The sequence below is a fragment of the Oncorhynchus keta genome, chromosome 28 (assembly GCF_023373465.1).
Source record: "Oncorhynchus keta strain PuntledgeMale-10-30-2019 chromosome 28, Oket_V2, whole genome shotgun sequence".
Classification (NCBI taxonomy): Eukaryota; Metazoa; Chordata; class Actinopteri; order Salmoniformes; family Salmonidae; genus Oncorhynchus; species Oncorhynchus keta.
This window is the reverse complement of record NC_068448.1, coordinates 49377365-49405050: the sequence shown is the minus strand read 5'-3', so window position 1 is coordinate 49405050 and position 27686 is coordinate 49377365. Positions and strand designations below refer to the sequence as shown.

The window sequence follows — 27686 nt, the reverse complement described above, 5'->3', positions numbered from 1 at the left end:
CACTACTGTTCCATCGATGTGGATAGGGGGGTGTTCCCTCTGCTGTTTCCTGAAGTCCACAATCATCTCCTTAGTTTTGTTGACGTTGAGTGTGAGGTTATTGTCCTGACACCACACTCCGAGGGCCCTCACCTCCTCCCTGTAGGCTGTCTCGTCGTTGTTGGTAATCAAGCCTACCACTGTTGTGTCGTCCGCAAACTTGATGATTGAGTTGGAGGCGTGCGTGGCCACACAGTCGTGGGTGAACAGGGAGTACAGGAGAGGGCTCAGAACGCACCCTTGTGGGGCCCCAGTGTTGAGGGTCAGCGGGGTGGAGATGTTGTTGCCTACCCTCACCACCTGGGGGCGGCCCGTCAGGAAGTCCAGTACACAGTTGCACAGGGCGGGGTCGAGACCCAGGGTCTCGAGCTTGATGACGAGCTTGGAGGGTACTATGGTGTTGAATGCCGAGCTGTATTCGATGAACAGCATTCTCACATAGGTATTCCTCTTGTCCAGATGGGTTAGGGCAGTGTGCAGTGTGGTTGAGATTGCGTCATCTGTGGACCTATTTGGGCAGTAAGCAAATTGGAGTGGGTGTCAGGTAGGGTGGAGGTGATATGGTCCTTGACTAGTCTCTCAAAGCACTTCATGATGACGGAAGTGAGTGCTACGGGGCGGTAGTCGTTTAGCTCAGTTACCTTAGCTTTCTTGGGAACAGGAACAATGGTGGCCCTCTTGAAGCATGTGGGAACAACAGACTGGGATAGGGATTGATTGAATATGTCCGTAAACACACCAGCCAGCTGGTCTGCGCTTGCTATGAGGTGGCGGCTGGGGGTTGCCGTCTGGGCCTGCAGCCTTGCGAGGGTTGACACATTTAAATGTTTTCCTCACGTCGGCTGCAGTGAAGGAGAGTCTGCATGTTTTGGTTGCGGGCCGTGTCAGTGGCACTGTATTGTCCTCAAAGCGGGCAAAAAAGTTATTTAGTCTGCCAGGGAGCAAGACATCCTGGTCCGTGACGGGGCTGGTTTTCTTTTTGTAATCAGTGATTGACTGTAGACCCTGCCACATACCTCTTGTGTCTGAGCAGTTGAATTGAGATTCTACTTTGTCTCTATACTGACGCTTAGCTTGTTTGATTGCCTTGCGGAGATAGTGACTGGTGGTGTGTACAGACCATGGATGAATAGTGATACATAGGATAAACCTAGTAAATGACTGTGAGAAGACAATGTGTAGCTGGTTCAGGACAGCCTAGTGGTTAGAGTGTTGGGCCAGTAGCTGAAAGGATGCTGGTTTGAAAACCTGAGCCAACAAGGTGAAAATTCTGTTGATGTGCCCTTGAACATGGCACTGAACCCTAATTTTCTGCAGGGGTGGGTGCACTGCACTAAAACAACACATTTCACTGCACCTATCCGGTGTATGTGCCAATCAAAGATGTTCTTTTTATATTCCTAACACCATGTCCTGACCCCCAATCTCCCAGCCATCACAGCTTGCTCCTTCAGTCCAGAAAACCATTGAATTATTGTCCAGACAGGAGCTACGTCATGGGTTGCCTAGCAACCTGCATTGGGAAAAGTGAGTGGCCTGCTTATAGGGAGATAACAGGGTCTCTGATAACATCTAAGCTCCGATGATGGCTGGGTGCTTATTGCATTGCTGTCAAAAAAATGGTGTCAGCTATTAGCTCCCAAACAGGAACTCAAGCTTACAAGAAACTGCAGGGAACACACAACTTTTTTGCGGGACAAAGATTACGTTCCACCCTCAGAGCAGCACTGCTAAAGCACTGTTGTCAACGCTTTCACAAATTTGATAGCCCATTCCAGTACTCCATTATCCTAACATAGCCTGCAGTACATGACAGGGATGGGCAAACATGACAAAATACAAATGTTCATTTTTACATGTATATTTTCATCTTTTAGCTATTATCCAGAGAGACGTTCAATTAGTGCATTCATCTTAAGATAGCTAGGTGAGACAGCAACATATCACAATCGTATCAAGTACATTTATTCCTCAAAGTATTTATCAAAATTTTTACATTTAGCAGACGCTCTTATCACATCATAGCGCTACAGACCCGGCACCAGGATGAAGTGAATTAGGGGGCAGTTGAAATATGTAAGGGGGCACAATTTCGGGTCTTTCTTGCATTGGAATTATATTGAATTCTGCTTATAGTGCATTCGGAAAGTGTTTAGACCTCGTAACTATTTCCACAATTTGTTACGTTACACACTTATTCTAAAATTGATTCAATTGTTTTTCCCCCTCATCAATCTACGCACAATACCCCATAGTGACAAAGCAAAAACAGGTTAAGACATTTTTGTATTAAAAGTTAAAAAGTGAAATATTGCATTCACATAAGTATTCAGGCCCTTTACTCAGTACTTTGTTGAAGCACCTTTGGCAGCGATTACAACCTCGAGTCTTCTTGGGTACAACACTACAAGCTTGGCACACCTGAATTTGGGTAGTTTTCCCATTCTTCTGTGCGGGATCCTCTCAAGCTCTGTCAGGTTGGATGGGGAGCGTCGCTGCACAGCTATTTTCAGGTCTCTCCAGAGATGTTCAATTGGGTTCAAGTCCCGCTCTGGCTGGGCCACTCAAGGACATTCAGAGACTTGTCCCAAAGTCACACCTGCGTTGTCTTGGCTTCGTGCTTAGAGCTGTTGTCCTGTTGGAAGGTGAACCTTCGCCTCAGTCTGAGGTCCTGAGCGCAAGGAGAAGATTTTCATCAAGGATCTCTCTGTATTTTGCTATGTTCATCTTCCCTCGATATTGACAAGTCTCCCAGTCCCTGCCACTGAAAAACATCCCCACAGCATTATGCTGCCTCCACCATGCTTCACTGTAGGGATGCTATTGACCAGGTAACGAGCGGTGCCTGGTTTCCTCCAGACGTGATGCTTGGCATTAAGGCCAAACATGTTCAATCTTGGTTTCATCAGACCAGAAAATATTGTTTCTCATGGTCTTTAGATGCCTTTGGCAAACTCCAAGCGAGCTGTTGTGTGCCTTTTACTGTGGAGTGGCTTCCGTCTGGCATTTCTACCATAAAGGCCTGATTGGTGGAGTCCTGCAGAGATGATTGTCCTTCTGGAAGGTTCTCCCATCTCCACAGAGGAACCCTGGAACTCTGTCAGATTGACAATCGGGTTCCCTCACCATGTCCCTTCTCCCCAGATTGCTCAGTTTGGCTGGGTGGCGAGCTCTAGGAAGAGTCTTGGTGGTTCCAAACTTCTTTCATATAATAATGATGGAGGCCACTGTGTTCTTGTGGACCTTCAATGCTGCAGAAATAGTTTGGTACCCTTCCCCAGATCTGTACCCTCGACACAATACTGTCTCAGAGCTCTACGGACAATTTCTTTGACCTCATTGCTTGGTTTTTGCTCTGACATGCACTGTCAACTGTGGGAACTTATACAGACAGGTGCCTTTCTAAATCATGAGAGAAATTCCCATAGGCTGTTTGTAATAGGTTAATTAATTTCATTTAACCAGGCAAGTCAGTAAAGAACAAATTCTTATTTCCAATGATGGCCTACCCTGGCCAAACCCCTGGGCCAATTGTGCACCACCCTTTGGGACTCCCAATCAAGGCCAGATGTGATAAAGGCCTGGATTCGAACCAGGGACTGTAGGAATTCCTCCTGCACTGAGATGCAGTGCCTTAGATCCTGCACCACTCAGGAGCCCAAATGCAGCTGTACGCACTGTTGTATTACCAAAATAATGCAAACTAAATGCTGAAAGCAGTAGCCTAGTTATTCATGCGTGCATGCAAACAAATATACTGAGTAGCAATTTGGCTCAGAATACTGACACGACTACGAAAGCGAACAAATCAATGCGAACAGAACAAAAAAACACAGTAAACATAAGGTGAATGGAGATCCAAATAACCAAGCCTACTACCGTGAGATGCAGCCATGCACGTTCAGCAACACGTTGTGATATGGCACCACACTTCTGTTAATCTAATTTGTACCCCGTGATCAATTAAGCAATGCCAGCCTACCATGAACACGTTTCTGATACGTACAGTTCTATTTACAGCAACACAAACCATTAGGCTACCAAACAAAAACATGATAGGCTGCATTCTATCTATTTCCATGATGAAACATACCAATATTTCTTATTTTTTTATTTAACCAGGTAGGCCAGTTTTGAGAACAAGTTCTCATTTACAAATGCGACCTGGCCAAGATAAAGCAACGCAGTGCGACAAAATCAACAACACAGAGTTACACATAAGCAAACATACAGTCAATAACACAGTAGAAAAATGTGTATGTGCAAATGTAGAAGAGTAGGGAGGTAAGGCAATAAATAGGCCATAGAGGCAAAATAACTACAATTTAGCATTAACACTGGATTGATAGATGTGCAAGTAGAGATACTGGGGTGCAAAAGAGAAAGAGGATAAGTAATAATATGGGGATGAGGTAGATGGGTGTGCTATTTACCGATTGCCTGTGTACAGGTACAGTGATTGGTAAGCTGATCTGACAGCTGATGCTTAAAGTTAGAGAGGGAGAGTCTCCAACTTCAGTGAGTTTTGCAATTCGTTCCAGTCATTGGCAGCAGAGAACTGGAAGGAAAGGCGGCCAAAGGAGGTGTTGGCTTTGGGATTGACCAGTGAGATATTCCTGCTGGAGCGCGTGCTATGTGTGGATGTTGCTATGGTGACCAGTGAGCTGAGATAAGGTGGGGCTTTACCTAGCAGAGACTTATGGATGACCTGGAGCCAGTGTGTTTGGCGACATATATGGAGTGAGGGCCAGCCAATGAGAGCATACAGGTCGCAGTGGTGGGTAGTATATGGGGTGACAAAACAGATGGAACTGTGATAGACTACATCCAGTTTGCTGAGTAGAGTGTTGGAGGCTATTTTGTAAATGACATCGCCAAAGTCAAGGATCGGTAGGATGGTCAGTTTTACGAGGGCATGTTTGGCAGCATGAGTGAAGGAGGCTTTGTTAGGAAATAGGAAGTTGCTGCAGGGGGTGCTAAGCCTTTAGCCCATGGTAGGGGTAGCCAGGTGTAAAGCTTGGCACGCCGTAGATAATTGTTTGTTGAAATGACCGATTATCATATATTTATCGGTGGTGACAGTGTTTCCTAGCCTCAGTGCAGTGGGCAGCTGGGAGGAGGTGCTCTTATTCTCCATGGACTTTACAGTGTCCCAAAACGTTTTGGAATTAGTGCTACAGGATGCAAATTTCTGTTTCGAAAAACCTAGCCTTTGCTTTCCTAACTGACTGAGTATATTGGTTCCTGACTTCCCTGAAAAGTTGCATATCGCGGGTGCTATTCGATTCTAATGCAGAATGCCACAGGATGTTTTTGTGCTGGTCAAGGGCAGTCAAGTCTGGGGTGAACCAAGGGCTATATCTGTTCTTAGTTCTTCATTTTTATTTAAAGGGGCATGCTTTTTTAAGATGGCGAGGAAAGCATTTTTAAAGAGCAACCAGGCATCCTCTACTGACGGGATGAGGCCAATATCCTTCCAGGATACCCGACACAGGTTAATTATAAAGGCCTGCTCGCTGAAGTGTTTTAGGGAGCATTTGACGGTGATGAGGTGTGGTCATTTGACCGCGGACCATTCACGCACACAGGCAATGAGGCAGTGATCACTAAGATCCCGGTTGAAGACAGCAGTGGTGTATTTAGAGGGCAAGTTAGCCAGGATGTGGCCTTCCTAAGCCATGATTCAGACACGGCTAGGATATCAGGGTTGGCGGAGTGTGCTAAAGCAGTGAATAAAACAATCTTAGGGAGGATGCTTCTAATGTTACCATGCATGAAACCAAGGCTTTTACGGTTACATAAGTCAACAAATGAGAGCGCCTGGGGAATGGGAGTGGTGCTGGGGGCTGCAGGGCCTGGGTTAACTTCTACATCACCAGAGGAACAGAGGAGGAGTAGGATTAGTGTGCGGCTAAAGGCTGGTCGTCTAGTGCGTTCGGGAACAGAGAGTAAAAGGAGCAGATTTCTGGGCGCAGAAGTATAGATTCAAGGCATAATGTACAGACAAAGGTATGGTAGGATGTGAGTACAGTGGAGGTAAACCTGGGTATTGAGTGACGATGAGAGAGCTTTTGTCTCTAGAGACACCAGTTAAGCCAGGTGAGGTCACTGCATGTCTTGGGGGTGGAACAAAAGGGCTATCTAAGGCCTATTGGATAGGCTTAGGGTCTCTAAAGTGAAATAAGACAATAATCACAAATAAGGCAAAATAGGAATTGTAGCCCAAGCATTGGCTGGTGGACCTCTTTGGCTAGCCGGGAGATGGGCCTAGTTCGAGGCTAGCTCCAGACTAACTTGTGCTTGCTTTGGGACAGAGACATTAGCCAGGAGTAGCCACTCGGATAGAAGCTAGCTAGCTGCGATGATCCAGTGTAAAAGTTCAGAGCTTTTAGTAGGAATCCGGAGATGAGGTAGAGATAAAGCAGTCCAATATGCTCTGGGTTGATTGAACAGGTTGAGGCTGGCTGATGTCCGAGTTAACGGTGAGGACCGCTAGCAGTGGCTAACTGACTACTAGCTAGTAGCTAGTTAGCTGGCTAGCTTCTGATAACTCACGTCCGACTGCTATGCCATCTTGGATCTCTCAATATGTATGTAGCTATACCCATGGGCGCCATTTAGGTTATTGCATTGGAATTATGTTGAATTCTGCTTATATCACACTATACTACAATAAACAAAAAAGTTAAAATGCTTTTGACAAAGAAGTGACAGGTTAGAGTGAAATCTCCGCTGAGTTCTATCAGCACCATGGGCAGCACCCTACACACTAAAGCAAGATTTTGATCAAAACCAACCAGCGAGATTGTTTCTTACTTTTTCAGAAGAGCCACATTTACAAGTCCTTAAAAAGAGCCGAGAATTAACACAAAAAAAACAATTCCTTATGTTTCGATCCGTAGCATATGCAAAAATGATAGCCTATTGTTTTATTGGTTTTTACTTTCCAAAAACAAAAATTGTCCACCTTATGGTTCAGCTGTCAGAGATTTGAGCAATACATGCATCAGGGCATTCAAAGCATAGGCATATTGGCTTAAATAAATATAAGGAGGAGAAGGCGTAGCCCCAGAGAGAGAGAGATTCATTTCTTTATACTTGTCAGACAGGCTACTGTGTCTGTTATACAGATATAGGTGTACCGAAGGAAGCTAATTCATAAATGTTCAGTTAGAATATACAGTACTAGTCAAATGTTTGGACAAACCTACTCATTCAAGCGTTTAAAAAAAAAAAAAATCTACATTGTAGAATAATAGTGAAGACATCAAAACGATGAAATAACAAAAATGGAAAAATGTTAAACAAATCAAAATATTTAAAATTCTTCAAAGTAGCCACGCTTTGCCTTGATGACAGCTTTGCACATTCTTGGCATTTTCTCAACCAATTTCACATGGAGTGCTTTTCCAACAGTCTTAAAGGAGTTCCCACATAAACTGAGCACTTGTTGGCTGCTTTTCCTTCACTCTGCGGACTATTACAATTGGGTTATGGTCGGGTGACTGTGGAGGCCAGGTCATCTGATGCAGCACTCCCATCACGCTCCTTCTTTATCAAATAGCCCTTACATAGCTTGGAGGTGTGTTTTTGGTCATTGTCCTGTTGAAAAACAGATGATTGTTCCACTAAGCGCAAACCAGATGGGATGGCGTATTGCTGCAGAATGCTCTGGTAGCCATGCTAAGTGTGCCTTGAATTATAAATAAATGACAGACTGTGTCACCAGCAAAGCACCCCCACACCATCACACCTCCTCCATGCTTCACGGTGGGAACTACACATGCAGAGATTATCCTTTCACCTACTCTGCATCTCACAAAGACATGGCGGTTGGAACCAAAATGTCAAATTTGAACTCATCAGACCAAAGGACAGATTTCCATCGGTCTAATGTCCATTGCTCGTGTTTCTTGGCCCAAGCAAGTCTCATTTTCTTATTGGTGCCCTTTAGTGGTGGTTTCTTTGCAGCAATTCAACCATGAAGGCCTGATTCACGCGGTCTCCTCTGAACAGTTGAAGTTGAGATGTGTCTGTTACTTGAACTCTGTGAAGCATTTATTTGGGCTGCAATCTGAGGTGCAGTTAACTCTAATTAACTCATCCTCTAGGGCAAAAGTATTCATCCCCCTTGTCATTTTTCCTATTTTGTTGCATTACAACCCGAAATTTAAATGGATTATTTTTGGATTTCATGGAATGGACATACAATAAAATAGTCCAACTGGTGAAGTGGAATTGAAAATCTAACTTATTTCAAAAAATTCGACAACAAAAAGAAAAACGGAAAAGTACATATGTAATCACCCCCTTTGCTATGAAGCCCCTAAATAAGATCTGGTTCAACCAATTACCTTCAGAAGTCACATAATTAGTTAAATAAAGGCCACCTGTGTGCAATGTAAGTGTCACATGATCTGTCACATGATGTCAGTATATATACACTTGTTCTGAAAGGACCCAGAGTCTGCAACACCACTAAGCAAGGGGCACCACCAAGCAAGCGGCCCCATGAAGACCAAGGAGCTCTCCAAACAGGTTAGGGACAAAGTTGTGGAAAAGGACAGATCAGGGTTGGGTAATAAAAACATATCAGAAACATCCCACGGAGCACCATTAAATCGATTATAAAAAATAGAAAGAACATGGCACCACAACAAACCTGCCAAGAGAGGGCCGCCAACCAAAACTCACGGACCAGGCATGGAGGGCATTAATCGGAGGCAACAAAGAGACCAAAGATAACCCTGAAGGAGCTGCACATCTCCACAGCAGAGATTGGAGTATCTGTCCATAGGAACACTAAGCCGTACACTCCACATTTGCTGTTTGCCAAAAGGCATGTGGGAGACCCCCCAAACATATGGAAGAAGGTACTCTGGTCAGATGAGACTAAAATTGAGCTTTTTTTGCCATCAAGGAAAATGTTATGTCTGGGGAAAACCCAACACCTCTCATCACCCTGAGAACCCCATCCCCACAGTGAAGTACGGTGGTGGCAGCATCATGCTGTGGGGATGTTTTTCATCGGCAGTGACTGAGAAACTGGTCAGAATTGAAGGAATGATGGATGGGGCTAAATACTGGGGAATTCTTGAGGGAAACCTGTTTCAGTCTTCCAGAGATTTGAGACTGGGATGGAGGTTCACTTTCCAGCAGGACAATGACCCTAAGCATACTGCTAAAGCAACACTCAAGTGGTTTAACTCAGAACTACACCTCCCGGATCCGGGAGAATTGTCATCAACTGACACTAATTAGCATAACGCAACAGACAAACAATATTACTAGAAAATATTCATATTCATTTACATTTAACATTTACATTTTACATTTAAGTCATTTAGCAGACGCTCTTATCCAGAGCGACTTTTCACAAGTGAAAAGCTGTGTGAAACACAGCTTAGCCTTTTGTTAATCACCCTGTCATCTCAGATTCTGAAATTATGCTTTACAGCCAAAGCAAGACAAGCATTTGTGTAAGTTTATCGATAGCCTAGCATAGCATTATGTCCAGCTAGCAGTAGGCAACTTGGTCACGTGAATCAGAAAAGCAATCAAATTAAATCGTTTACCTTTGATGAGCTTCCAATGTTTTTACTCACGAGACTCCTAGTTAGATAGCAAATGTTCATTTTGTCCCATAAAGATTATTTTTAGCCGAAATACCTACATTTATACTTCACGTTTGGTTGAGAAATCCACCGGAAACTGCGGTCACGACAACGCCGAAAAATATTCCAAATTAGATCCATAATATCGACAGAAACATGGAAAACATTTTTTATAATCAATCCTCAAGGTGTTTTTCAAATATCTATTCTATAATATATCAACCGGGACAGTTTGCTACCCAGTAGGAGTAATTTGGCTTCATTAGTTGTGATACTAAACTTATTAAAATGCATAGACCTACGGTCTAGGGTACATGAGGTGTGCGACTATGATTAAAAAAAGTTGATGCTGTGCATCATTCAAGTGATAATATAAGTGATAGTATATAATATATTCACAATATTGTCACCCATCAGACTATTCTTTATTTATACTAAATAATATACAGTACCAGTCAAAAGTTTGGACACCTACTCATTCAACAGTTATTCTTTATTTGCACTATTGTCTACATCCTAGAATAATAGCGAAGACTTCAAAACGAAGAAATAACACACATGGAATCATGTAAGTAACCAAGAAAGTGTTAAACAATCAAAATATATTTTAGATTTGAGATTCTTCTCTGGTTGACAGAATTCCTCTGGCATTCTCTCAACCAGCTTCATGAGGTAGTCACCTGGAATTAATTTCATTTAACAGGTGTGCCTTGTTAAAAGTTACTTTATGGAATTTCTTGGTTTGAGCCAGGTATTATGGCAAGAACAGCTCAAATGAGCAAAGAGAAATGACAGCCAATCCGAAAAAATGTCAAGAACTTTGAAAGTTTCTTCAAGTGCAGACGCAAAAACCATCAAACGCCATGATGACACTGGCTCCCATAAGGACCGTCTTAGGAAATTAGAGTTCACTGCACCTCAGAGTGCAGCCCAAATAAATGCTTCACAGAGTTCAAGTAACAGACACATCTCAACATCAACTGTTGAGAGGAGACTTCGTGAATCAAGCCTTCATGGTTGAATTGCTGAAAAGAAAGGTAGATCGTCATTGTAAATAAACATTTGTTCTTAACTTACTTGCATAGTTATTTAAATAAGAATAAGAAGAGACTTCCTTGGGCCAAGAAACACGACCAACAGACGTTAGACCGGTGGAAATCTGTCCTTTGACAGACGCAGAGTAGGTGAACGTGTGATCTCTTCATGTGTGGTTTCCTTCGTGAAGCATGGAGGAGGAAATTTGATGATGTAGGGGTGCGTTGCTGGTGACACTGTCTGTGATTTATTTAGAATTCAAGGCACACTTAACCAGCATGGCTACCATACTGTAGCATTCTACAGCGATACCCCATCTCATCTGGTTTGCACTTAGTGGGACTATCATTTATTTTTTTTCAACAGGACAACGGCCGAAAACACACCTCTAGGATGAGTAAGGGCTATTTGACCAAGAAGGAGCGTGAAGGAGTGCTGCATCAGATGACCTCCACTATCACCCAACCTCAACCCAATTGAGATGGTTTGGGATGAGTTGGACTGCAGAGTGAAGGAAAAGCAGCCAACAAGTGCTCAGCATATGTGGGAACTCCTTCAATAATGTTGGAAAAACATTCCTCATGAAGCTGATTAAGAGAATGCCAAGAGTGTGCAAAGCTATGATCAGGCAAAGGGTGGCTACTTTGTTTAACAATTTGTTTGGTTACTACATAATTCCATATGTGTTATTTCATAGTTCTACAATGTAGAAAATAGTCCAAATAAAGAAAAATCCTTGAATGAGTAAGTGTGTCCAAACTTTTGACTGGCTACTGTATGTGTGACATTTGTTTTGATTTAGAATGGACCATTATCATGCACCTGTATGGAAACAGGTTCACCGGGAAAAAATACCACCATGCACATAAATAGCAAATGGAGGACCCTTTTCCCGGGGGTTTATTTTCATGCCAGCCAGGTAGTCTATACTCCTGTTGGAAATATAAGCAATGCGCTTAATATTAAGAAAGTTGAGAAATAAATCATTTAGGCCTAGCCTTTAGAAAGCGGATGAGATCCTCTTATTTTTATTAGTGGCTATCGCTCTGTTTTCTCCCGCATTTCTATAGCCTATAGAAATGTTGCGCAACATGAGCTCATGGGCTCTCATGAAGTGTTTGATTCGATTTTCGATTCGATCTATGCAAAACAGATTTGTTGGAAGCTGAGTTTAGTGGCGCTCGCCAGTATCTGCAGACTGAAATTGCCCACTCTGGCTCCAATGAAGACAAATGGACCCCACTTGATATCCTGTAACGATTCTCTGGGCCTCTCTCTGCTATGCTGACTGTGGCTACTGCACTGAAATATGGAATGACTTTTGGAGTGTCTACAGCTACAATGTGTTCAGTCAGCACAGAAGACGCATGTTACACCCGAGGAAAACTCAAGTAATCCAACTGGCATTTGAGGGGGATCTTACAAGAAGATTTTGGTCAGAATGGAATGACCAATTACCCAGGAAGTTCTCCAGACCATCAAGGAGCCTGCAACTCTTTCGAAAAGGAAAAAAATAGGCTCCGAAATGTTCCGATTTTTTAAATGTTAATACAATCAGAAAATGTTTTATTTTTCCAGAGCATTTTTTTCCTCCTGGAAAGGAAAGAGTGAATGACTCGCTCGACACAGCAACGGGCCCCAGTGAAACATACACAGGGACAGGCACGCAGACACTTTCATAACATTAATCATGAGGATAATGTACTGTTTGTTACCTTACTGTCTGACCAAATCATGGTTTAAGCATCCTAAAAATGTTGACATTTTTATTGAGGTAAATGAATGTGCAACCTGCACTGATGCAACCAATGCATTAACTTTACCCTTGCCAAAGGGTCGCAAAATGTGACTCAATGGTCACAGTCTGGAGCCCTGCCTTGTAGGATTTTCACTATAGGCATACTCTCGAACTTTTGTTTTACATCACTGAAAAAGGCCTCCATTTTCGCAATCAATATTAGCCTAGGACAAGGCTCCTCTCTCACTTTTTCTCTCTCCTTAGCAGCAGGGCAGTTCTGGACAATTTGGCCCGCTGAAATTTTACTTATGGGTTTTCATTTATTTTATTGGCCAAAAGCCAGCAATTATCGGCTAATGGAAACCCTGTGCCCCAGTGGCTTTCAATAGCCCCTGTACACACACCGTGGCATGTTCTGTCCATTGTGCTGACACAGCGCAACAGAGATACACATTTTGCATCAACTTGTCATCCAATCTCTTTTTGCTACACCCTTAGAAGAAAATAGTTATATATAAAACGTTTTGAATCTTTAGAAGAGATTAAATAACCCTTTTCTAAAGGTTCTATATATAAACCCAGTGCATGCAAATAACCTTGAGGGTTAAAGCCCTACCCCAGAGTGTAGTGAGGATTTTAGAAATCAACAGCTAACAAAGCTAAACCAATCACATCAAACTCTGAAATGACAGCTAACATACACTTTTAATTAGTTTTTAGATATTTTCCATTGACATTTATATCCATATTAATGATGCTGCTATATGATTTCGCATGGTCAGAAAAAGGGCTAGCTGACGTCCAACAACGTTAGTGCTCTATGGCAAGGGAATGATCAAATTCATATTTTGCAACACTTTTGCCAAGGTCTGAGTGGCAAACAGCAAGGTTTATAGAAACCTGTGCTGTTGCAAACTAAACGCTAGCTAGAAGCAAGAGTAAATAATATATCTAATGCTTTCCACTCATAGATTTAAAAAAAAGTTTAACTTTTGGTTAATTCAAAATCTATATAACTATCTGCCATTACGATTCAAAAACCAACTGCCAATCCATTCCAGCATGACGACGCAAAAGGACAGTGGTTGAACCAACTTGCAAGTAGCCTACCAATAAGAACGTTATTTTTCAATCTATTAAGGTAAGAAAAGTTTCTTATTTAATTCAAATATATGAAGCCAAAGTCATATGATAAACTGTAGGCTCGATAAATAAAGTTGAAACTTTATTGGAATTTGGGCATGTTTGTATGCTAGCTAGCTAACTTAGCCCCGCTTCTTCTGTTAAGCTAGCTATCTTAACTCATCACTTTACAAGCTAGTGCCCTATACTGAATAGAGCTGCGGACCCAGCCTGACATTGGCAATTAGCTAATTGTTTATTTTATTTCAGTATTTGTGTGAAGTCAATTGAGGGTTGTACCCTATCTTTCATGAAGCCATTAGAAGACTTTTGCTGACTGTGATTATTTATAATGAATCATGTATAATAAGTCTGGGTGATTCAATAGCCTAGTTAATCCTTACAGTTAGGAGTTGGAGTCAATATCATTGTAAAATATGTCCATGGTGTTAAATATAGTTTATGATCAAACTTCAAATGTATAAGTTGATGGTTCGCATTACGGGATGTCAAGGTCATATATTTCCATATTCTGTTCCAGTTAAAGGGTTCTTCAGATTCAATTAGATATGTGGACCATACCTTTTTAATAGCTAGCTCAGAATATGAGCTTTCCAAATGTTGTTTATATATTATAGAGATCGTCCTTTTTGGAGCCCAGATAAATCCCATCATTGCATTGTTCGGTAGTTGGGTTTCCCAATAAGTTGTAAATATAGACACAAATATTTTCCTGGTAATGTGTATGTGTCTTTTAAATCTTGGAATGTTCTCAAATCAAATAAAATGTTCTGTGTCACATACTCCGAATACAACAGGTGCAGACCATACCGTGAAATGCTTACTTACCAGCCCCTAATCAACAATGCAATTCAGGAAAGAGTTTAAAAAAATATTTACTAAATAGACTAAAGTAAAAAATAAAAAAAAAAGAACACAATAAAATAACAATAACATTTACATTTACATTTACATTTAAGTCATTTAGCAGACGCTCTTATCCAGAGCGACTTACAAATTGGTGCATTCACCTTATGACATCCAGTGGAACAGCCACTTTACAATAGTGCATCTAAATCTTTTAAGGGGGGAGAAGGATTACTTTATCCTATCCTAGGTATTCCTTAAAGAGGTGGGGTTTCAGGTGTCTCCGGAAGGTGGTGATTGACTCCGCTGTCCTGGCGTCGTGAGGGAGTTTGTTCCACCATTGGGGGGCCAGAGCAGCGAACAGTTTTGACTGGGCTGAGCGGGAACTGTACTTCCTCAGTGGTAGGGAGGCGAGCAGGCCAGAGGTGGATGAACGCAGTGCCCTTGTTTGGGTGTAGGGCCTGATCAGAGCCTGGAGGTACTGAGGTGCCGTTCCCCTCACAGCTCCGTAGGCTATAACGAGGCTATATAAAGGGGGTACCGGTAACGAGTCAATGTATAGGGGTACAGGTAGTCAAGGTAATTTGTACAGGCAATTTAAATAGTCCAGGTGGCCATTTGATTTACTGGTTCAGTCTTATGGCTTGGGGGTAGATGCTGTGAAGAAGCCTTTTGGTGAAATATTGGTATGGGCATGCCATTTTGATTCCCAATTACACAGTTGTTAAACTTTGCTCCAAATAGAAATTATGTGAGCAATAATAGGATCAAAGCGTAGTTTACATTGTTGTACCTCTTGGCGCACCGATCCCTTTAGCGGGATCATTTTCGTCAACATCTGCTAAATTGCAGAGCGCCAAATTAAAATTAAATTACTAAAAACATTTAATTTTCATGAAATCACAAGTGCAATATACCAAAGCACAGCTTAGCTTGTTGTTAATCCAACTGCGGTGTCAGATTTCAAAAAAGCTTTACAGCGAAAGCTCTCCTTCCAGTTATCTGCTGCCAATGACTGGAACCAATTGCAAAAATCACTGAAGCTGGAGACTCATATCTCCCTCACTAACTTTAAGCATCAGCTGTCAGAGCAGCTCACAGACCATTGCACCTCTACATGGCCCATCTGTAAATAACCCATCTAACTACCTCATCCCCATATTGTTATTTTGTTCTTTGTTGCTCCTTTGCACCCCAGTATCTCTACTTGCACATTCATCTTCTGCACATCTATCACTCCAGTGTTTAATTTCTAAATTCAAATCAAATCAAATTTTTATTTGTCACATACACATGGTTAGCAGATGTTAATGCGAGTGTAGCGAAATGCTTGTGCTTCTAGTTCCGACAATGCAGTAATAACCAACAAGTAATCTAGCTAACAATTCCAAAACTACTACCTTATAGACACAAGTGTTAGCGGATAAGAATATGTACATAAAGATATATGAGTGAGTGATCGTACAGCGCGGCATAGGCAAGATACAGCCTTCTTCACGATGCTGTCTGTGTGGGTGGACCAATTCAGTTTGTCTGTGATGTGTACGCCGAGGAACTTAAAACTTACTACCCTCTCCACTACTGTTCCATCAATGTGGATAGGGGGGTGTTCCCTCTGCTGTTTCCTGAAGTCCACAATCATCTCCTTAGTTTTGTTGACGTTGAGTGTGAGGTTATTTTCCTGACACCACACTCCGAGGGCCCTCACCTCCTCCCTGTAGGCCGTCTCGTCGTTGTTGGTAATCAAGCCTACCACTGTTGTGTCGTCCGCAAACTTGATGATTGAGTTGGAGGCGTGCGTGGCCACGCAGTCGTGGGTGAACAGGGAGTACAGGAGAGGGCTCAGAACGTACCCTTGTGGGGCCCCAGTGTTGAGGATCAGCGGGGTGGAAATGTTGTTGCCTATCCTCACCACCTGGGGGCGGCCCGTCAGGAAGTCCAGTACCCAGTTGCACAGGGCAGGGTCGAGACCCAGGGTCTCGAGCTTGATGACGAACTTGGAGGGCACTATGGTGTTAAATGCCGAGCTGTAGTCGATGAACAGCATTCTCACATAGGTATTCCTCTTGTCCAGATGGGTTAGGGCAGTGTGCAGTGTGGTTGAGATTGCATCGTCTGTGGACCTATTTGGGCAGTAAGCAAATTGGAGTGGGTCTAGGGTGTCAGGTAGGGCGGAGGTGATATGGTCCTGGACTAGTCTCTCAAAGCCACTACGGCCTATTTATTGCCTTACCTCCCTAATCTTACCTCATTTGCACACACTGTATATAGATTTTTTCTATTGTATTATTGACTGTACGTTTGTTTATTCCATGTGTACTCTGTGTTGTTGTTTGTGTCACACTGCTTTGCTTTATCTTGGATAAAGGTGAAATTAAACATTTAAGAAATGTAATGACCAGGAACCCGATGGTTACGTTGACAGTGCTCTCGAGTTCCTCTGTTGAGATGGGACAACCTTCCAGAAGGAAAGCCATCTCTGCAGTACTCCACCAATCATGCCTTTATAGAGTGGTAAAGTGGCCAGACGGAAGCCACTCCTCAGTAAAAGGCACTTGACAGCCCGCTTGGAGATTGCCAAAAGGCACCTAAAGACTCTTAGACCATGGGAAACAAGATTCTCTGGTCTGATGAAACCAAGATTGAACTTTTTGGCCTGAATGTATTGTCATGTTTGATGGAAACCTGGCACCATCCCTATGGTGAAGCACGGTGGTGGCAGCATCATGCTGTGGGGATGTTTTTTAGTGGCAGGGACTGGGAGACTAGTCAGGATCGAGGCAAAGATGAACAGAGCTAAGTACAGAGAGATACTTGATGAAAACCTGCTCCAGAGCGCACATGACCTCAGATTGGAGCGAAGGTTCACCTTCCAACAGGACAACAACCCTAAGCACACAGCCAAGACAAAGTAGAAGTGGCTTCAGGACAAGTCTCTGAAGGATCTGCAGAACGGAATAAGATAAACTCCCCAAATACATGTTTGCCAAGCTTGTAGCGTCATACCCAAGAAGGCTTGAGGCTGTAATCACTGGCAAAAGTGCTTCAACAATGTACTGAGTAAAGGGTCTGAATACTTATGTAAATGTGATATTTTAGTTTTTTTAAATGTTGTATACATTTGCAAATATTTCTAAATACCTGTTTTTCTTTGTCATTATGGGGTATTATGTTTAGATTGATTAGGAATAAAAAAACAATTTAATAGTTTTTAGAGTAGCGTAACAAAATGTGGACAAAGTCCAAGGGGTCTGAATACTTTCCGAATGCACTGCATGTAACAGAAATACTGACCATCGCTGGTAGATGATCTGTTTGTTGACAGTGTGTATGTGTGTGTTCTCTCATAGACAGAGTGTTTGGAAGGTGTCTGGAGTTACCTAGTGCGGACCTATACACCTATGATGTGTCAGCCTCTGCTCTACAGCACCTGAGGACTCTCCTCCAGAAACTGTCCCACAGAGGTACTGTCTGTCTGTCTGTCTCTCTGCTTGTCTTTCTGTCTGTCTCGCTGTCCCTGTACAGATGCGTGTGTATGTCTGATTGGTCCGTCTGTCCTGTCGACATTATAAAACAGATTCAGCTCTGATGTGAAAGCAAGCCAAACGGTCGCATTACACATTTGGCCCAGAGGTAAAGGACAGGTCATTTGCCTCATACAGGCCTTTGTTCCCTGATCATATAACGGCAATAGGAATCTAATTGACTCGTACGATTGCAGGACATTTAGTGCTTATTTTGTGGATGAGTGACTGTGCTGCATGCGGTGTAATTGCGTTAGATTTTCTCTCCTGCTCAATGAATGAGAGCACAGCAGCTAATGTGTTTGTTAAACAGGGTAGATACAGGAGAACAGAACACAGAACTGGCCCAAGGATGTCCTCAAACAACAGGAGAGAGAACAAAGTTGGAAAATATTGTCTGTGCAGGGACGCAACTTATATTCTCCTGTATTTACCCCACCAAAATGAAACGTTAATTAGCTGCTAATGTGGCTATCATAAAGATCTACAAATGCCATGATGATCTGGAGGAGACTGTCGAATCGAGACACTGGTAAAAAAATCTCTGGATTAACTATCTAATGTTAGCTAAATGTAGTAATGAATAAATTGGCCAAATGTCTTAAAATGGACAATTCTGTGAACTGCCTTGTACAAGTTTTAAGTTGACACAATACCTGTTAGCAAAGGTGTCCGCTGGAGATGACGTGCAGGAGCTTGCAGGAATTTGTAGTTTTGCATGACGTCTACTTTGAAGCTAATTAGCATTTTCAAATCTGACAGTAAATAGAGCCGAATATATTGATTAAATATTTACATGGTTATCAAAACGTCACTCCAGCGTAAGCCTACACGAAACACAGCCCTTATTTTAAGTGTTTCTAAAATCCCCTATGGGAAAAATGAATGGTGGAAAAACAATTGGAACCATTTCCCTGTTTGACCATTACCCTGTTTTATGGGCATTATAACACCTCCACTGTGGGGCTTTATATTAGAGATCTGCACACGCACCCGCAGCTTTTCATACCACACCCGTTGGCTTTCTGTCCGATTCCCACCCACTACCACAACAACTGGTCCCAAACCTAATTGCAATCCCGCAATGTTATTTTAGGCAGTTCACTTGCCAGCCATGGTCGAGGAATTTTGAGCCCTGTATACAATGTCAAATGCGCAAAAATAACTTAAGAAATAGGTTAAATTACAAGAGATGCTCACATGGCCCATTTATATTACGCTATCTGTATTATGCTATATCAGCCAATATGCTAGATGTAGTTTGAAAAGAGCAGAGTTGGAAAGACTTGCACTTTCTCTTTAGTTATTTGTATAGCCTACCTTTTAGGAGTGGGAAGATTTTCAGACAGAAAAATATGGGTGATCAACATTTATATCTATCTAGGCAATGAAGTAAACTATAGCCTAATCATAGGAAATCTGATAACTGCCCCGTGCTTCTCCGCCCATGCATAAACTATAGCCTACTCTATTTAATTGAGACCACACTGAACTTGAAGCAGCAAGAACGATGACAGCAACACTTGCTACGTTTTGCATATATGATATAGCCTAGGTTTTAGGAGGACGATTTGCAGTCAGAGACAAAGAAGTGGGTAATCAATACTTATTGAAAATGAAAAGGTACAATGCTGGACTCACCATAGTAGCCAAACGTGCTGATTAGACCGGGCACGTGCAGACGTGCGCAATTGCGCGCATGTTGATTTTGTCCATCCACACCATACGCGATCAGGACATGCAGGTTGAAATATCAAAACATACTCTGAATCAATATTAATTTTTGGACAGGTTGAAACACATGAAACATTCATGGGCATTTAGCTAGCTAGCTTGCTGTTGGTAGCTAATTTGTCCTGGGATATAAATATTGGGTTGTTATTTTATCCTTTTTTTTCTGGATCTTTGTAGAATTATGACCCATGTTGAGTTACACAAAATCGTGTGTTCTCTACCCAGATAATTACAGTTTTTGACAACTGCTTACACACGAATGCAAGGGGAGTGGATCAAATGTATTTCTATCTCAAAACATTGTATTTTCATCCAGATTTTGGGATGAACAGTAACAGACAAAACAAATTCAGTAGAAGATAAACAAATAGGCTTGTTACTATAAAGGATAAAAAAAAACGATTAGGGTTCATCCTGTCTCCTACTTGGGTCTGGCCACAGCACCTCATCAACATCACAAGCGATGTTCTCTCTGGCTAAACAGTGGGGGAAGTAGCGTCTGGAGTGGCATATACAGCCCTGGCATGCCCCCTTATCTATATCACCACAGGCCTCCTCCATCGCCTGGAGAAGGGGTAAACGTTGGTGGGGTTGGCAATCATATACCTTATAACGCCACGCTGAAAATAACTCTTCTATTGGGTATTAGAAATGGAGAGTATGGTGACAGGTTGAGCGTCAACTTGCGGATGGTCAATAAACCAATTGCGGACCGGTGTGAATTTACATGGTCCCAGATGACAACAAACCTGGCCTGCTCTGGTCCATTCCTCTGGTCATTGGGAATGAGGATATTATGCATAGTGTCAAGGACGGCAATAATGTGGGCAGTATTGTTAGGTCTAAGAGTGGTAGGATGATGAAGGTCACCATTCTGACTAATGGCTGCACACATTGTGATGTTGCCACCACACTGTCCAGGGACATTGACGATGGCACGGTATCCTATAAGGTTTCTCCCTCTGCGTCTTGGTTGAGAGAATGCAAAGCGAGTGCAAAGCTGTCATCATGTAACGGTTTTTCCTCCTCTTCTGAAGAGGAGTATGAAGGATCGGACCCCCCCTCAAAAAAACTAAACCCCTAGGGGAGGGTCTGGGTGGGCATCTGTCCGCAGTGGCAGCTCTGGCGCGTGATGTGGACCCCACTCCACCATAATCTTGGCCTACTTACGTGGCGCCTTTGGAGCGGCGCCGACCTCGGACTGGGGACCCTTGCAGCGGGCCCCGAATAGACGGGAGACTCCGGCGGCTCCGAATAGACAGGAGAAGGGCGCGCCGGAGTGAAGAGCGGCTCCGGCGGTGCCGGAGTGAAGGGCGGCTCCGGCGGATCCCGACTGACGGGCGGCTCCGGCGGATCCCAACTGACGGGAGACTCTGGAGGGAGGAGACGGAGAGACTGCGTGGGGCTGCCACAGGACCCACCAGGCTGGGGAGACCTACAGGAGGCCTGGTGTGTGGAGGAGGCACCGGATGGACCGGGCTGCGGGGGAGCACTGGAGCTCTGGTGCACATCCTTGGCACCACTCCTCTAGGCTGAATGACCACTTTAGCAGAGTGCAGGCACAGGTTGAATCGGGCTGTGGGTGATCACTGGAGATCTGGTGCATACCACTCGCACCTCTCCCTTAGGCTCAATGCCCACATTCACCCGGCATGGGCAGAGCGCAGGCATAGTGCGAACTGCACCCTCCCAGCGCCTTGGAGACACAGCACGCAGCGCCGGCGCAGGATACAAAACGGCGTACCCAAGACCAAACACGCTGAGCTGGCACAACATGCCCTGGCTGGATGCCCACTCTCGCATGGCACTTGCAGGGGGCTGGCCTATAGCGCACCGGGCTATGAGCGCTTACTGGCGACACCGTGCGCTTCAATCAGAGACAACGATAAACAGCTGCCTCTGATTGGGAACCATACCAGGCCAAACACAGAAATACCAAAACATAGAACAACACATAAAATGCTCATCCCAACTCACGCCCTGACCAAACTAAAATAGAGACATAAAAAAGGAACTAAGGTCAGGACGTGACACATCAAGGCAAATGGTGTCTACTCTGAAGAATCTCAAATATGAAATACATTTTGATTGAACAATTTTTGTGTTATTACATGATTCCTTGTGTTTTTTCATAGTTTTGATGTCTTCACTATTATTCTAGAATGTAGAAATAGTACAAATAAATAAAACCCCTGGAATGAGTAGGTGTGTACAAACTTTTAAATGGTAGTATATATATATACGCAGTTGAAGTCGGAAGATTACATACACTTAGGTTGGAGTCATTAAAACTTGTTTTTCAAAAAATGTTCTTGTTAACAAACTATAGTTTTGGCAAGTCGGTTAGTACATCTACTTTGAGCATGACACAAGTCATTTTTCCAAAAATTGTTTTACAGACAGATTATTTCACTTATAATTCACTGTATCACAATTCCCGTGGTTCAGAACTTTACATACACTAAGTTAACTGCGTCTTTCAACAGCTTGGAAAATTCAAGAAAATTATGTCATGGCTTTAGAAGATTCTGATAGGCTAATTGACATCATTTGAGTCAATTGGAGGTGTACTTGTGGATGTATTTCAAGGCCTACCTTCAAACTCAGTGCCTCTTTGCTTGACATCATGGGAAAATCAAATGAAATCAGCCAAGACCTCAGAATAACAATTGTAGACCTCCGCAAGTCTGGTTCATCCTTGCGAGCAATTTCCAAACGCCTGAAGGTACCATGTTCATCTGTACAAACAATAGTATGCAAGTATAAACACCATGGAACCACGCAGCCGTCATACCGCTCAGGAAGGAGACACGTTCTGTCTCCTAGAGATGAATGTACTTTGGTGCGAAAAGTGCAAGTCAATCACAGAACAACAGCAAAGGACCCCATGAAGATGCTGGAGGAAACAGGTACAAAAGTATCTGTATCCACAGTAAAACAAGTCCTATATCGACACAATCTGAAAGGCCACTCAGCAAGGAAGAAGCCACTGCTCCAAAACCGCCATAAAAAAACAGACTACGGTTTGCAACTGCACATGGGGACAAAGATCGTACTTTTTGGAGAAATGTCCTCTGGTCTGATGAAACAAAAATAGAACTGTTTGGCCATAATGACCATCGTTATGTTTGGAGGAAAAAGGGACATGCTTGCAAGCCGAAGAACACCATCCCAGCCGTGAAGTACATGGGTGGCAGCATCATGTTGTGGGTGCTTGCTGCAAAAGGGCTTGGTGCCCTTCACAAAATAGATGGTATCATGAGGCTGGACAATTATGTGGATATATTGAAGTAACATCTCAAGACATCAGTCAGGTCAAGTTAAAGCTTGGTCGCAAGTGGGTCTTCCAAATGGAAAATGTCCCCAAGCATACTTCCAAAGTTGTGGCAAAATGGCTTAAGGACAACAAAGTCAAGGTATTGAGGTGGCCATCACAAAGCCCTGACCACAATCTTATGGAAAATTTGTGGGCAGAACTGAAAAATCATGTGCGAGTAAGGAGGCCTACAAACCAGACTCAGTTACACCCGCTCTGTCAGGAGGAATGGGACAAAATTCACCCAACTTATTGTGGGTAGCTTGTGGAAGGCTACCCGAAACATTTGACCCAAGTTAAACAATTTAAAGGCAATTCAACAAAATATTAATTGAGTGTATGTAAACTTCTGACCCACTGGGAATGTGATGAAATAAATTAAATCTGAAATAAATAATTGTCTCTACTATTATTCTGACATTTCACATTCTTAAAATAAATTGGTGATCCTAACTGACCTAACACAGGGAATTTTTACTAGGATTAAATGTCAGCAATTGTGAAAAACTGAGTTTAAATGTATCTGGCTAAGGCGTAAACTTCTGACTTTAACTGTGTATATATATATATATATATATATATATATATATATATATATATATATATATATATATATATATATATATATATATATATATATATATATATATATGTATATATATGACCTTGGCGTCCACATCACCAACAAACTGGTCCACAACAAAACCTATTCCCCCTCAGGAGACTTAAAAGATTTGGCATGGGTCCTCAGATCCTCAAAAGGTTCCACAGCTGCACCATCGAGAGCATCCTGACGGGTTGGATCACTGCCTGGTATGGCAACTGCTTGGCCTCCAACCGCAAGGCACTACAGAGGGTAGTGCGTTCGGCCCTGTACATCACTAGTACATCACTAATTTCCTCAACTAAACAGTGCCCCCACACATTGACTCTGTACTAGTACCCCTTGTATATGTGAGGTCTACAACTGTTGTATTCGGCATGTGACAAATAAAATTTGATATATATATATATTTAAATTGTAAGAATCTATTCAACTGAAATGTGTTTTCTGCATTTAACCCAACCCCTCCTTATCAGAGAGGTGCGGGGGCTGCCATAATTGACAACCACGTTTTCGGTAAACAGTGGGTTATCTGCCTTGCTCAGGGGCACAATGACAGCTTTTTTACCTTGTCAGCTCGGGGATTCGATCCAGCAACCTTTCAGTTACTGGCCCAACCCTCTAACCACTAGGCTATCTGCTGGGTCCCAAGTGTGCTCACCACAAGAATGCCTAATTGTTGTCACTTAATGTTATATGCTTTCTTGTAATCAGAAAAGTTAATTGAAGGTACAATGAGCTACTGGCAGCTATTTGCAAGTATGTCGCTGTGCTTTCAAAGATAACTTACTGAGTTAAGTTGCCAGTATGTTACTGGCAGTTAGTTGCTAGTGACTCTGACGCTCGTCAGATGTGGCAGGGCTTGCAAATTATCACAGATTACAAAGGGAAACCAAGCCGCGAGCTGCCCAGTGACACGAGCCTACCAGATGAGCTAAATTCCTTCTATGCTCGCGTCGAGGCAAGCAACACTGAACCATGTATGAGAGCACCACGTGTTCCTGATGACTGTGTGATCACTCTCTCCATTGGCCGATGTGGGTAAGACTTTTAAACAGCTTAACAGTTGGATTACTCAGACGTGTACTCAGAGCATGTGTTGACCAGCTGGCAAGTGTCTTCACTGACATTTTCAACCTCTCCCTGATAGGGCTGTTATGGTGACCATATTACTGCCACATCGGCGGTCATATCCGCAGTTCAAATCCATGTGACCGTTTAGTCACGGTAACTAGGCTTCTCAAACTCTGATGCTGCTGATTATCATTAGTAGTCTACCAAACTTGCTAACTGCCTGGTATTCAGCACTCTTCTGTCCCTCTAATCACTCTGACATTGATGCAAATGTTTTCAAAAATCAAATCAAACCCTTCATAAGAGCCCATGAGCTCGTGTTGCGCAACATTTCTATAGGCTGTGCAATTGGCTGAGAAAACAGAGTTTTGATGGCCTCTATTAAAAAGAGGAGGATGCCATCAGCTTTCTATAGGCTAGGCCTACTATATTTATGTATCAACTTTCCTAGAATTAAGCACATTGCTTTGCTTTACAACAGGAGTATAGCCAACCTGGCTGGCATGAAAATGAACCATGGGAAATTTTAACCAAAACAGTTAGGCTTTGATGAGCTCTATACAACCATCACAGCTGTAAAGAACCATTCCTGATATGCAAAAAAATGCAGTTAGAAAAAATACAGTTACAGTTAGATTTCTAGAATTGTTTGCTTGAATATCTGTGTTTTTGCATGTACCTACAAAGATAAATATATATATATATATATATATTATTATTTTTTTAAAAAAATTTTTACTAATACAATCTGTTAGCTGGACTTATTGCACCTGTTACTGAACTGGTTGTTCCTGTTTAGATGCTTTAGGTAGTAGTCTAATTTATAAATTCCTCTATGGTCCAAAACACCACGAGGGCGAGTGACCAACGAAAACACAATGAAGGCTGTTTTTTTTCAGCAGGTTTTTTCTCTCTCTCTCTCTCTCTCTCTCTCTCTCTCTCTCTCTCTCTCTCTCTCTCTCTCTCTCTCTCTCTCTCTCTCTCTCTCAATCTCTCAATTCAATTCAATTCAATTTACTTTATTGACATGGCAAGTTCATTATTACTTACATTGTCAAAGTATACATATCTAAAAAATAAAATATATATTTATATATTTATATATAAATAAATGGTGGGACCAACATCACTAATAATAGTAGTAGTGGTCATGGGATTACCATTAACAACAACTACAACAACAATATTAATGAGAACAACAATACATTAAAGCAATGGTAGTAGACCAGTGTCAACATGACTGAGAAGACACATGACATGGTATGAAAGACAAAACAAAACAAGATGGGAAATATTATCGACAATACTTTGCACTGTTCACTGGCTGTCCCTCAGGTTGTGGCAGGAGGACACATATTTGGCTGCCAAAACTGCACATTTAGGCTTTTCACCCAATAAATATTAGATTTTTTCTTCATCTTTTATAGTTTCAAATTATTTGTATTGAATTAAAATTTTGGGAAAGAAATATTCCCTTAGGTCTGAGTATTTGTCACAGTGTAATAGGAAATGCAGCTCTGTCTCTACCTCTCCCTTGGAGCAGAGTGAGCACAGCCTGTCCTCTCTGGGCAGCCAGGTTAGTCTGTGACGACCGGTCTCTATAGCCAGACTGTGCTCACTGAGTATGTACCTAGTCAATGTTTTCCTCAGTTTTCTATCAGTCACAGTGGTCAGATAGTCTGCCACCGTGTACTGTCTGTTTAGAGCCAAATAGCATTGAAGTTTACTTTGATTTTTTGTGGTGTCTTTCCAATAGGTGATATATTTTTATTTTTGTTTTGTGATGATTTGGTTGGGCCAGATTTTCTGAGTGCTGTCCTGAGGCTCTATGGGGTTGGTTTGGGTTGGTGAACTGAGCCTCAGAACCAGCTGGCTGAGGGGACTCTTCGCTTTTTTTCATCTCTTGACACTGTAGAGCTGTGTGTGTGTGTGTGTGTGTGTGTGTGTGTGTGTGTGTGTGTGTGTGTGTGTGTGTGTGTGTGTGTGTGTGTGTGTGTGTGTGTGTGTGTGTGTGTGTGTGTGTGTGTGTGTGTGTGTGTGTGTGATCTCTCTCTCTCTCTCTCTCTCTCTCTCTCTCTCTCTCTCTCTCTCTCTCTCTCTCTCTCTCTCTAATGTTGTTCTGATGTCTGTCACGGTGGCAGATGAAATCGACCAATCATTTGGTGCCTCCAGCCAAGACCAGACATCTGAAGCTTTTTAATTGATACAGTGTAATAGCACAAATGGATTCACTAGGCTAATTAGTTATTGCGCTCTAGCAGTGTATCCAATGGAACTAAAAAAAGTTAAGTGTTAGACAGTTGATTGTATGGCTCAGTTTAGTTTTAACATTAGGTTTTTGACCAGTGCATTACCAAAGTAAGTATATGCTTTAATTCATGACCTTAAAAAAAATCATAAAATTAAATTATATATTTAATTCCAGGTCTCATTCACATTTATGCAGTATATATAACATCCTATATCGTTATCCTCAGTTGTATTCTGGCTACAAGACTATCTGAAACATCTGCAACTACAGGCTGTCTCAGCCAGAGGGCAGCAGATACCTTCAGCACAAACCGTGACCACAAAGCACAAACCTCCCCCAGGTAATTGGCTTTACAGGCCACTTTAAGCTTAATCTTTTATAACAGACCTAAACGAGTGTTGAAAACCATAAAAAAAATAGGCGGGCATCCATAGGAAATTATAATCGGAGAAATGAATACTAGGCACAGCGTGAGACCACAGCATTTAATCGAATTACTTCTCTGAAATAAACGGATGAGACTGAGGAGGATGAGAGTAGGTGCGTCAGTTTGTTCCAGCTCTATTTCCAGGTGTTAATATCTCTGAAATGTCGTCCTCTCTCCATCACACACTTTTGCTGGCGCTGCTCAGTCTTGAGCTCCGGTTAAACCCGGCTCAGTTTTGCTTGTGTCTCGTAGAACCATATCTAAAGACTGCAGTCTTATCTTTTTAAAAATCACTACACTGTCTATGCTCCAATGTGTTTTATATCTTATCAGCTTTATCC

General features: G+C 42.5%; 1 protein-coding gene across 2 annotated transcripts in view; it reads left to right on the top strand.

The window, feature by feature from the left end:
• Positions 1-27686, top strand: part of LOC118361537 (receptor-type tyrosine-protein phosphatase N2-like) — a 263321-nt gene that overhangs the window by 55959 nt on the left and 179676 nt on the right. The window contains exon 3 of one of the 2 annotated variants that reach the window (XM_035741546.2): positions 17766-17879. The exons of the other annotated variant lie outside the window; for it this stretch is intronic. Coding sequence (XP_035597439.1) covers positions 17766-17879 — 114 coding nt within the window. The remainder of the gene's footprint in view (positions 1-17765; positions 17880-27686) is intronic. 2 annotated transcript variants of the gene reach the window in all.